At 42.8% G+C, this 13,340-nt stretch overlaps 1 protein-coding gene across 4 annotated transcripts in view; it reads right to left on the reverse strand.

Annotated features, from left to right (window-relative positions):
• Positions 1 to 4,224: 4,224 nt before the first annotated feature.
• Positions 4,225 to 13,340, reverse strand: part of PPP2R3A (protein phosphatase 2 regulatory subunit B''alpha) — a 219,329-nt gene continuing 210,213 nt past the window's right edge. For all 4 annotated transcript variants that reach the window (XM_069727960.1, XM_069727962.1, XM_069727961.1 and 1 more), the window contains 8 exons: positions 13,242 to 13,328; positions 11,535 to 11,691; positions 10,892 to 10,940; positions 10,441 to 10,530; positions 9,934 to 10,109; positions 9,732 to 9,850; positions 8,620 to 8,726; positions 4,225 to 7,772 (listed from right to left, as the gene is read on the reverse strand). In XM_069727960.1, the coding sequence (XP_069584061.1) occupies positions 7,676 to 7,772; positions 8,620 to 8,726; positions 9,732 to 9,850; positions 9,934 to 10,109; positions 10,441 to 10,530; positions 10,892 to 10,940; positions 11,535 to 11,691; positions 13,242 to 13,328 (882 nt within the window). In that variant the 3' untranslated portion in view covers positions 4,225 to 7,675. The remainder of the gene's footprint in view (positions 7,773 to 8,619; positions 8,727 to 9,731; positions 9,851 to 9,933; positions 10,110 to 10,440; positions 10,531 to 10,891; positions 10,941 to 11,534; positions 11,692 to 13,241; positions 13,329 to 13,340) is intronic.

A 13,340-nucleotide genomic window follows, 5' to 3' on the forward strand; every position in this document is an offset into this window, starting at 1 on the left:
CATTTGTGACAAAAGTTTGCAAAAGACGAATCGGGCAAAAAAAAATCCTGAAACCCTAAACACCTTTCATCTAGACAAAAACAGGAGAACACATAAAAAGATCAGTACCATGACGAAAAACTGGCACAAGTGCAATAATGAATCGGGATTGGAACTGGAACCTGTCACCAGGTTTGTCCCATATGAGAAAGTCTGAACCTTTCAGCCCTGATCTCCAGCATTTTAGAATGCTATATTTCACCCAAGTCCAGACAAAGACCTTTATATAATACCTATGTAGCGATTGGGTCTGATGGCATCACTGTCCTTGCCCGACGCCTCCCTTCTTGCAATACCGTCCTTTGTGTAGATGATACGTCCTGTGTCATCTCCGGCATCGCACTCCTGCGCAGGCGTACTTCTCTTCCCTGTCCAGGACACAGAATAGTACCTTAGTACGCATGTGCCTGGGCTCTTTCACTTTTCTCGGCACTTGTGCACTGCAGTACTTTTCTTTGCCCTCGAAAGGACAGAGAAGTACAACTGTGCAGGAGAGCGATACCGGGGACCCTGGATGACATAGGATTTGTCATTCACACGAAGCAAGAAGGAGGATGAGAAGGTCTTTTTCTTCTCTTGCAGGTCGGATCAGGGGCACATATATACCTCATTATAGAGCAGAAATGTGGTGGCCGTATCTTATATCGGCCAGACCTGGTGACAGGTTCCGTTTTATGGTACGCAAGTCAGCACAGAATGACTGTTCAACCCCAGTCCAGGCACTCTGTGCTCCATGGAGGAGTCACACATTTATATACTCCTTCCCATCTGCTCGTTTCCCCTCTATCTCCTCCCTTCTCTTCTTTGATCAACAGCTCTGGCTTCATAGAGTCACAGAAGGGAGATGATGGAAACCAAGCAGGTGGGAAGGAGTATATAAATGCTTGACTCCTCCATGGAGCACCGAGCGCCAGGACTGGGGTTGAACAGTCATTCTATGCTGACGGAATCCCGTTAAATCTCTATCTGTATTCTTTATACCAATCTGATCGGTTTCAGTCATGTTATAACTCACACTCACGACAGTAACCCTGCAGTATTGTGAGTGCAGCTCTGGAGTATAAGTTATTCTTCAATTTTTTTTTTCTATACAAAGTTTTATATTTAGCTCTACATATACAGGACTGGAAGAGGTACTAAAAGATATGGCAAACAACTGATAAAATATAATTAGTCACAAATATAAAGCTTTATTAAAAAAAAACACAGCAAATGTCTATAAATCAGATCAGTAAGTGCTATTAGGTTGTTGGGGATTTTTTTTAAATTGATTCTTGGTTGGGTTTTCAGTCTTCTCAGTGACTTTGATATCTCTTCCACTATTCTTATCTATTACGCTGAACTAGGGATTCATAAGACAAGATTTCACACTGAGTGTTTCCACCTGATTTACTTGAAGTGCCATCTTTTAATGTACTTTATCACCCCAAAAAATTAAAGTCCTTCATTTTATTATATTGCTATGTATTTAGGGAACTGACCCTCCCCCAATGAGCGAATTCTTCTACAATCGCACTTTGTCAAAATAAATCAGCTGTAGCAAAAATCAGCTTTACTTCTGACCCTTAGTTATGTGAAAAAAAATGTTATCCCCAGAATGAAGTGCTGCAGCCCCTTTGGGAATGGAGCAGAGGCGGACATGCTTCGCATCTATGGGACTGCCGGATATAGCTGAGCACGCCTCACCTGTGGTTCGCCGGGTCCCAGCAGTCACATCCCCAGAGATCAGAAACTTACTTCTCCTATGGCTGGGGATAATTTGTCATACCAGCTTGGTCTAATATCCCCATTCTGGTATAATGTACCCAGCCTGGTATAATGCCCCCATTGATTTATAATTTCCCCAGCCTGGTATAATATCCCCATCCTGGACCCCTTCCTTTCTTTTCCAGTATATTTTAAAAAGGAACAAACAATTCTTCTTACATTTCTCAGCTCCAATGCCGCACGGCGTCCTCTTCTGTAGCTTGTGATAGAGCCGGTAGCGGACTTTGGCAGCGCAGGATGTCACTGCCATATGCAGCACGTCACGGGCAAGATGATGTCAGCTGCCGGCCTCTGATTGTCTGGCAACGTGCATTGCTGTAGAGGGCACTTTTATCCCCATTACAATGGCCGCTTCTCCGTTGTGAGCTGCCAAGAGCTGCACTTGGCTTTTTTCCGGCAGTTCCATAGACAATGAATGGAGCAGCGGCCAGCAGATCAATTTTGTAATGGAAAAGTTACCGTAACTTTCTGCTCTTAGGCTTACAAGAAAAAAATAACAGAACAGTACATTAGCCATTACAGAATTACAGCAATTTTGTTGTTGCTTAGTTCCTCTAGTTTAACAGGCTCCACAGTAATTGTACAATTGATAAATAATGCTGGCGTACATCCGGCTGGGGCTTTTCATTGGTGACACCGAGAAAACAGACATATCCAAGATTCTTTTCCAGACACGTGAACAGCCCCATAAACTATAATGGATGATCTACCAATGGAAACCATGGATATAACATGCACAAGAAAAATGGACGTCTGAAAGAGGCCTAAGAGTCCAGTTCTTGGGTTTGGGCGATGAAACATTCATCCTCTCTCCAATGGATAGGCTATTTTGTTAGTTAACCGCTTTAATTCAATTTTCTGTACTTTTCTTTTTCCATTGATGTGGAATATTTAGAATAAACGTGAATAGAGCAGCTTCATATGCAAAAATCAATTTGTTTCATACATTCTCCTTCCTCCATAATAGAACAGTGGGTCATATGGGGGCCAGACTGACCCCCAGTTCACCATGTGTAGACTGAGATGTCTGTCTGCTGTAAACTACCCAATATCATCACCTATTCAATTCCTCCACACAGCTTTGGATAAGGGATAACTGCCCAATCACTGGGAACTGACGCACCCCACCTCTCCCGACAATGGGGTTCATCCGAATGGAGGTCAACAATCTGCTCTGCTCCATTCATTTTCTATGGGACTGCTGGAGATGGCCGAGTGCTGCAGATAATATAGCTGACCACCACTCAGGCAGGGGATGATGATATAGAAACACCTATACTGTTATATTAAAGAGCCATTAATAAGGCTCTCACAGGAGTCAATGGCAGCACGGTGGCTCAGTGGTCAGCACTGGGGTCCTGGGTTGAAATCCCACCAAAGACAACATCTGCAAGGAGTTTGTATGTTCTCCCCGTGTTTCCCGGTTTCCACTCACACTCAAAAGACATACTGGTAGGAAAGTTAGAGTGTGAGCTCCAATGGGGACAGAGCTGGGGAATTAATGGTGCTATAGAAAAAAAATAATAAAAAAAAAGCATATTAAAAAAAAAATTATATATATATATATATATATATATCTCAATTCCAGCTTCAGTAATATACAGAGTACTAACTGAATACATTCCAGAAGGTTCATCTCGGAGATAATTTGCTAAATCATTGCATTGTTAGAAGAACGTTAAATTCCCTTTGACCTTCCCACTAGTGGTAAAACAGCGTCACAGGGAGGCCACGGAGAAATATAAAACATAACAAAATGACACCAATACCATAGTAATGGGCAACTACTATTTAAAGAATTACTTTTTTTTCCCAGTTATTGATCAGTCATTACAAAGTCACGTATCTTTATGATATAGTCCATTACATTATCAAGTTTCCTTTTCTCCCAAACTCCACGCCGAAAGGGCATTTTCAATTGTTCATGCATTTTTAGGTCTGAGCATCTCTGCTCCTCTCCCCCGATCAGACGCCATTTACACTCTGCTCCTGTCCGCGTATGGGGGAGAGGAGCAGGGAATACGGAGTAAGGAGATTTGCTCGACCTGCAGCTCTAAAGGCAGCACAAACAGCCTGTTCAGCATGGAGTCGGGGAGAAGAGGAATATCACATACAAAGACTCATAACCTTCCAAGAACTAATCAATAAAAAAATGGTTAGGCCAAGTCATTTTATTATGAATTACCCACATATAGCATGGGCTTTATTATAAGCACCCCATCACAGCAGCGTGTCCTACTACCATCCATAAGAACGCCACTATAGAAGGATGGGGGAAAACTGAATAATTCTATGTCAAACTATGTAGAATATTCTGGTTTTAGGGGCCAACATACTACCTCACTGCATTTAGGGTAATCTGATCGGTGTCATAGCTGGGACCTTGGTGCCATGGGTTAGGCCGGATTCAGACAAGAATATGAAAAATAGTTTTTATTTTGCTTCTTTTCCTCTTAATTCTGTGGATTTTCTGCTGTGGCAAAATATGGAATAAGGAAAAAAAAAGACAATATGATGCAAATTTCATTGTGGAGATGCTGCAAATCCACAGCAGTCAGAAGTCTACAATAATAATAATATGCAGCAGAAGTTGACACTCGGCAGACATCAAATCTCCAGTAACGACCAGATTTGTAACACCGTACATGATTATAAGATTTCTTAAAATCTGAGTCCCTTCCCTAATACACAGATTTCCCACATGCGAATCTGCTGCATATCAGACCTTTGTGACGTTAGGAAGTTTCATGGTCTGAGTATGGACCGGCCACAGAACTGCTGACCTGTACTCAACCAACCCTTGTATGCCAGTAAGACTGTGACATTGGGGTCAGGAGACCCCTGGCTGCTCCGAAAACCACAATCTGTACTTCAACCGCAATTTGATCATGTGTTAAAAAGGCCACTAGGTTGGGAAATCTTCCATACCCACACAAAGCTGTTTTAGAGACCGGTCTAGTCTGTGCAACCGGGTCAGGTGTCATAACCACATCTGCACCGTTACCTTTTGCTCAAAACATGCAGGCATGAGCATGTTAGAAGCATGAAACTGCACCAATCATCAGAAGTAACTAATAATGGGGGTGAGACTAAGGCCGGGGTCACACTTGCGAGTGCAATACGAGCTCTCGCCACAATACCCAGCACTGTCGCCGGCACTTGGGACCGGAGTGTGCTGATGCATGTATTTCTATACAGCTGAACGTTCTGGTCCCGAAAGCCGGCGGCAGTGCCGGGTATTGAGGCAAGAGCTTGTGTGACCCCCAGCCTAATACGCAGAGGTCGTAGGCCCGCACAGAGGCCGTAGGCCCGCACAGAGGACCAATCTCCAGCCAACCATGAGTTCTGAATGTCACCCAGTAACGGTGCGAGTGATGGTTGATCATGCAGCACTACCATCGTTAGGTACCACTCACTTTTTAATATATACACTACTTACAAATCTAAAACTCTGAAATTGATATATTTGTCTACAAAGTGTGGAGGCACATCCCAGGAAGGATCAAACAAAATAACAGACATGACAGACAGAGGGAGCGAGATGAGATGGATGGTATAAAATACTCAAAGTGATGTATACACTATTATATTAGATGGACAGTGACATTTTACCTAGTGGCAGAGCATTCTGGGACACACTGCTGGTCTACACAGGGTGCGATGGCAGGGATTCTCCGGATCACGGCTCACTGATAGAGATTATGTGCAAAATACATCTTCATATACATTACCCAATTCATTACAATATGGCAGCCGTTTTGTCATCACCCAAATGAGCGATCAGCTCATATGGCAGCAGAGAGTTATTAAAGGGAATCTGTCAGCAGCTGTTTGATGTCTAACCCACCGCCCCAGCTGACAGACTGCACAATGGGGGCACGGTGTCCTTATTAGCACAATCACATGCCGGGCTTCATTAAAAGAACATTTTTTATAGTGCACACTGAAAAGCAGGAGTATTGCAATATGTGGCGAAAATGGCCGAGCTTTACAGTAGTACCAAGATGGCAGTACATGGAGCCTCCGCAGCTTCACCACAGAAGGCTGATGGGACCACCGCTCCATCAGCAGTGGGTCCGCACACGGAGCAGGTTCAGCTGCTGAGCCTGCTCTATACATCCTGACCTGATCCATGAGCCGATAAAGAGTTTACTCCACCAGTGAGCGGATTCTGACAGGGCATTAGTAACAATGGTATTGGTCTTTTTCGGAGCTCCTCTAGGCGAACGTATGACCACACACCACAAAGGAGAGAGACACTTTCATGTGGCCATAATTAAGCAGAGAAGGCAGATCAGAGTTACCAACTCCTTGTCAAAAGAAACTCACTGATGGATTCTTACCTGACTCATTCTGCAGGCAGGAATAGATAGTTTAACAGAAAACATTTTAATCCAAAATGAATGTATTTAAATCAGTTTTCTCAAAATCATAAATAGGTAAAATTGCAAAATGCTTGTAAAAACATGCAGCTTGGCAATTTGACTTAGAATTTTTAATTCAATGAATTACTTGTATAGATCATGGCCCGTTGCCCATGTTACCAAAAGCCATATTGTACAAGATTAGGGTGCAGCAGACATATGTTTCATGCTTGACTGCAGAGTTGTTTTTTGTTTTAACGCCCCCTAAAGAAAGTATAGGAAGAGTTAAATGAGTTTCTGATAAACCAAAAAGCTGCTGAGAGTTTCCCTTTAAATCTTGTACTTTCTAACTAGTCTTTTACCGCTTTGAAGGGGGCATATGGATGTAGCAGAGCCGAGTTTGTCAATGTTTTGCAGTGAATACATGGTCATGGGCTTCACCTTAGAAACGGCAACTTGAAAAAAACAAAACGGTGTGGTTCAAGTTAGTAAAAATTGGGTTTCAAACCATATTAAAGTAACCAAAGTGGAAAGCAACTAAAAAAACATGCTCTGGTGTAATACAGAGTAGCCCACCTATTTAAATGGGTTGTCTCCTGAGGGTAAACCGTACCCATATAACATATTAGCACACGGACCTCATAGAGGATGTCATGTGCGAACTCCGCTCTGCTACATCTGTATACGGCCCCCAATCCTGTTTTTCAGTGGTGGTCCACATCCGTGTCCCAGAATGCTTTGCCAGTTTCATCATTGTAATGAATCCTTGGAATAATTTTGGATAGTTATTCCTTTATGTTCCTTTTTTATATATATATATTTACATAGTTCGGTTTACATTTTACACGTTCTGATGAATACTGGAGGTCATTGATAAATAGAAATACTTGACTCCTGGCTTATTACCTCCGGGTTACAGATACAATTCATCTAACAGAGGTTTTAGGGTTTCCGGGCAGTGGAGCTTTGGTTTTGTCTACGTGTCGGCAGCGTACAGATATGAGGTGGGTAAAGGCAGTGATTAAATACAATTACATCAGGTCATTTCTTTACAATGAACACACAGGCCCTCATGAAACCGCACCAGTGCAGAGAGAGACTGCAGCGGTTACCCATAGCAACCAATCAGATTCCAGCTTTCATCAGTCCAGGGCAGGTTAGAACATGAGAGCAGCGATTTGATTGGTTACTATAGGAAACAGCACCAGCCCTGCACTAATGCGGATCCACCAGGGCCCTTATTTAAGACATATTGCACATAAATGGCTTTTGTTCATTTTACAGCAAACTTGTGCACTCACACATGCACACGCACACACACTGCGCCAGAATAAAAGCAGAACTCTTGTCATACAGCTTTTTACAAAACAAAGCAATTCTCTTCACAAAATAATCATAAAAAATATATTTATATATTATTTCCCCCTGAAAGTCTTCTGGTGACCAGGGCTCAGTCCATAAATACTGGTCAGCCTGATTATCCAGTGAAGGATGCAGGTTGAGTCTCACGCCGTCAGGTTGGAGATGACCAATTTATCCATTTTATTGTTGATTTCGGGAGCAGAAATTACTTCGTCTCCATCGTAGTCATCTTCAAATGACCTGGGAAGAGGGAGAGAACACAGCATTTATTACCGGTTCTGCACATCGGGCAGGACATTTGCCATCTGACGGTGGGCAGGTATCGCGCACATGTCCTATTAATTACTAAGATACCTGCTGGGCGTCTGAAGGTTGGATCTGCACCTGATCCTGTCCGGGGAACAACGCCATGTTCTTACACTTGCCAATGCAAATAGGAGTGCACAACCCTATTAAAGGTCAACTCCCAGATTGGAAGTCAGGCCCTATCCGCTGGGTAGGAGATACCAACAAAAATTGCTGGGACTCGCCCCAATCACAAGAAGCGTAAAAATCCATGTGTAATTACAGTAGAGCGGTGGTCGAACATACGCTGCGGTATTCAGTACTAATGGGACTGCTAGTGGTAGCTGAACGCTGCATTCGTCTGGTCTTCGGCTCTCCCATAATAATGAATGCAGTGCCAGTGCGCATGACAAGCCACCGCTCCATTCGCACCCGGTTCTTGGGATTGGTCGGGGTCCCAGCGAACAGGAACATATCCCGTAGAATTGCAGCAAGTTACAGCAGCAGTGCAACTGGAGAACCCACCAGAATGAAGCCACCTTCTAGCCCCTCCTGACTTTTATCCTGGTGCCCTGAGAGGATAGCCATGACACAGCCAACATAGTATCAGTGAGATTGGCGACCTGCAAGCTTTGGGGGTCACCCCGATAACATTGACAGCTGGATGTGCCACCATGAATATTAGGTCTATGCTCCCCCATGGAGGTGCAGTAGAGACTTGAGAAAGGAATAAACAGTGAGGTCTTGTCTAATAACACTCATGGGTGACAAATCTGAGGGGCGATCAATCTGATGGGCTCACCCTTCTTGTAGATGCTCAGTCGCAGTTTCCTCAGCGACTAAGATCTCGTATTCTTCAGCAGCGTATCTGTCCCAGTCTGATGGCTCCGGGGTTTCATTGTCCACATCCTGCACAGTGAGAGATCATGATGAATGTGAGGAAGTAGATCAAAATAGCGGGAACAAAGGTTTTCCCAAAATGTGTTGGACATAAACTGAGCACTAGTGATGAGCGAGTATACTCGTTGCTGGAGATTTCCCGAGCACGCTCGGAGGTCCTCCGAGTATTTGTGACTGCTCAGAGATTTCGTTTTTGTTGCCGCAGCTGAATGATTTACAGCTATTAGCCAGCCTGAGTACATGTGGGGGTTGCCTGGTTGCTAGGGAATCCCCACATGTACTTATGCTGGCTAACAGATGTAAATCATTCAGCTGTGGCGATGAAAACTAAATCTCCGAGAACTAAAAAATACTCGGAGGTCACCCGAGTGTGCTCAAGAAATCTCCAGCAACGAATACACTCGCTCATCACTACTGAGCACCTTTAGGGTATATGTGCACACGCTGCGGATTTTCCTGCGGATTCGCAGCAGTTTTCCCTGAGTTTACAGTACCATATAAACCTATGGAAAACAAAATCCGCAGTGCACATGCTGCGGGAAAAAAACCGCGCGGAAACGTAGCGTTGATTATTCCGCAGCATGTCAATTCCGTAGCGGTTTACACCTGCTCCATAATCGGAATCCGCAGGTGTAAAACTGCAGGTGGTATCCGCACAAAATCCGCAAAAAAAATAGCGGTAAATCCACGGTAATTTCGCATGAAATCCGCAGTGCGGTTTACCTGCGGATTTATCAAAATCAGAGCGGAAAAATCTGCAGAGTGATCCACAGCGTGTGCACATACCCTTACTCTGCTGATGTGTGGGTGGGTGGACAGGTAAGACATTATAATGGCTTTTTACCACTGCCAGACGGTAATTTATTACAAACTGCACTACATGTATATCACTACAGGTATAAAGCGTAGACCAGATTCTTCACTAGACCAATAGTGGCCCCCATTATAGACATAACACAGGTGCCCCTCTACCGTCAGTGGATGAAGAGAAGACACCCAATGAGACAGTGGTACCTTTTGCACTGCAAAGGGATCTCTTTGTTCATGGTCCAGGTACTTCTCGAGATTAAAGCAGGTGTCGTAAAATATGTGAGCCATTTTACAGCGTTTCAGGTCTTTCAGAGTGATTCGCCCTTAAAGGAAAAGACCAGAGAATCATTTGAGAATCGTATTAACAAGAACCTTTAAAGAGCAATAATCCTCCCAATGTCTGTACCTTCGTCTTCTGGCTTCACCAGGTCTAAGAGCTGGCACAGCAGATCCTGGAAGGGCAGCGGCTCAATACCCATAGTTTCCATCTTCTCACACTGCTCTTCATAGAAGTATTCCAGTTCATACATGGATAATACTCCATCTCCATCCACGTCCATGCACCGGAACCAGTACTCAATGCTGCAGCAAAATATTGCAAGGAATCTGCATCAGTATTGTCCACGTGCAGTGTCCGTACGGACATAAAAACATGGCTTCTCTTAAAATATATTGCACTATAGTGAATAGTGTAAAACCCCTCATATGATATAAATTAAACAAATCATTTTTTTTTAACATTTTACTCTTATTCCAACAACATTGTAGTTTGAGCATACAGATGCAAATGTAATTAACACTTGTGACCACTAGGTGTCACTCAAACTTTTGTTCTGACTTTTTTTCCTGCCTTTTCCCAATTTCTAAAAATGCAAAATGATGTTTCAGGGTGACGTACGGCGCATTGTATCACCTTGTTGGGATTTTCTTGTCTTCTTCAGATATCAGGAACCAGACAAATTCAGCATAGCTCATCCGGCCCTCCCTCTGGACGGCGTTCCCTCTGTGAATGAATGCAGAATAACTAACTAACCAGGCAGCTTTCAGATTGTGCTCCTAAAACCCGTGGGGTATCAAATGCACCGACTAAACCCTCCTTTGAGGACCTGTATCAGATTCCTCTGCTGTCATGTTACTTTTACCTGGACTCCATTATAACTTCTTTGCTCTAAGGAGTCCCAAGAAATATTAAAAGTAAAAAAAAAATGGCTGCAACAAAATTCATCTCAGGCCCATTTTGTTGTCCTCGCTATTTCTTCTAGAAATGTTATAATACGTTCAGTTCCAGATTTTTTACTGAAGGCGAATAATGATAATCAAAAGTTCACCCAACAGTGTCTGAGACATGGCTGCCCTCGTCTCACCGTGTAACGGCTCCGGAAAATATCCGTTCTATGATTCTGTTAGAAGAAGCTGAAAGATAACAAATAAGAAATGACAAATTAAAGTATGGTACCACTGCAGCACGGACCCTAGCGAAAAAGACCCCAAATCATGTTAAGATCTATGAGCCGGACCCTGAGAATCTGTCTCCACAGCCTATTATAAATGAAGGGAGAGTTACCAGTGCGAGCCATGTAGATCAGGAGAGCAGACTGTCAGTCGTTACATGTCTCACACTGGTAACTCTCCCTTTCATTTACAAGTAGCTCTGCAGGCAGATGCTCAGGGAGATCTATGTCCGACCCATAGATTGGAACAGCTCATTTACATATGGAGAAACACGTGGATTTCGCTGGAATAAAACATCAGATCATAAAATCAAGATATAATTTTATTAACCTTTCTATGACCACCATGCCCATACAGACAGCCTAGGAGGGTTATGATCCTACTGACAAGATTCTCTTTAATTGCTGGGTGCAATTTAGCCAATTTGGACAGTGCAGGGCTGTAAACGGCATCATGAGGAGCAATTACTTGTACACAATTAACTTTGGTGAGAGGAGATGTATCTTGGCCAAGGACCTGACGAGTTACACAGAATCTGCACATTCCTATACTCACCATGGTCGTTATATCTTGCCAGGTCTTTCTGGTCAATGTACAGATCATGGTCTGTGTCCAGTTCCCAAAATTTGCAATAGATGACATAGAAGTGTTCATAGGAGAAGTAGTCCGTCACCTGGTTAATGTCGTCCTCTTCCTCCAGTAACGCCAGCGTCTGCACAGTGGAAGGATAGGAAATCATCATTACCACAGGAGAGATCAATGAGTGGGCTAGTGGCGGACTCCGACCCCTCCATGACAGGTGACTTTCATTATTTGTTCCCCTTTTCCAAAAGCCATAAGTTTTATTTTTCTGCCATATAGGAGCTTGTTTATTGCAGGACGAGTTGTAGTTTTGATTGACTCAATTTAATTTACCATAAAAATGAGGGGAAAATGCCAAATAGGGTGAAATATTGAAAAAATACAATTCTGTCATTATGTTTATGGCAAAACCAACATTTTTTTTTTTAGATTTTTACAAGTTAATAAAATTGAGAACTTTGTAAGAAAAAGAAAAACGTGATCTTCGTCTCCATCATCTGAGACTTGCAAGTTAGCATTTTCCTTTAATGGAGGTATATGAATGTTTGTTTATTTGTTTTTTGCCTGGTGAGTTGTAGTTTTTATTGATACTATTCTGGGGTCCTTAAGTTTTACTAAAAAAAAAAAAAAAAAGTTTACTTTATAAAGTGGAAGTACGGCAATTCTGTTTGTTTTTTTTCTTTACAGTGTTTACTGTAAGTGTTAATTTTACAGTCCTAGATTGGAAGCAGAAAGAACATAGGTATACTGTTTAATTTTTTTCACTTAATTATTGTACTCGGAAAAGAAGTTTTTAAAAACGTTTTTTCTTATTAATTTAATTTTCCTTTATTTTTTTTTTTAGTCTCCCCAGGGACTTGAACGTGCAATCATTTGGTCACATGTAGTACATAGTGCAAGTATGTATTAGAGATAACAATCTACTATAAGGTGCAGCCACAGTACACAGACGGTAGTAATGAGGGCACACAGATTGCTGAAGGAGGCGATGGAATAGTCGAGTCCGACCATGATACCAGTTAATTTCCACCGTCAGCGCATGATCGCTACCCTATGTGCCCATTTGACATATATTTACATTATACGGTCGTAAAAGGTGTTAAAGGGGTTGCCTGGTTTAGAACATGAATTTCCAAGTTAAAGGGGTGGCATGTAGCGCTAGCATGGTACACCTGATTGCTGGGGTCTCAGTAACAGTATACTTTCTTAACACCTCTCCATGGGACAGAATTGTGCAAAGTATTCATCATTTTTCCTTTTTGGTCACGTTGTTACATTTTATGTTTAGATGGGTTTATTCATCTATCTTTACAGAGAAGAAAGTTGGCCATTAATTCGACTGCCATTAAATTGGCTGTCGCGTACCTTTCCCTGACCACAGACTAGGTGTACAGGGGTATAGGAACAGGAGAAATATCATTATGTAGGTTGGTTGGCTGGTGACAGATATAGGAAAGCTGGGTTATGACTTCTGGGGAAGCAGTTTGGTACATAAAGTGGTCTTCTGCTATTCTCTAGTTAGGACCCAACTTTACAGGGATGTAATAGGAGTTAGGAGTTCTCCTGTAAAGTTTAGGAAGTGTAATAAAAGTTCCATAAGTCTTGTAATGTCTCCACGGCAGGCAGCGGCGCTCTCTATCCTTGGCCCTCCGAGTGCTGGCACCATGAGAGGTCACTTACCTGCAGAAAGTTACTTCTGCGCAGCTCAGTAGATGTGATCCTGCCAGACCACGACCTGTTCACTGTGTAGAATATCCTCTGTATGACCTGCCGGGGAGA

Source organism: Ranitomeya imitator, chromosome 5 (genome assembly GCF_032444005.1).
Source record: "Ranitomeya imitator isolate aRanImi1 chromosome 5, aRanImi1.pri, whole genome shotgun sequence".
In the NCBI taxonomy this organism is placed as follows: domain Eukaryota; kingdom Metazoa; phylum Chordata; class Amphibia; order Anura; family Dendrobatidae; genus Ranitomeya; species Ranitomeya imitator.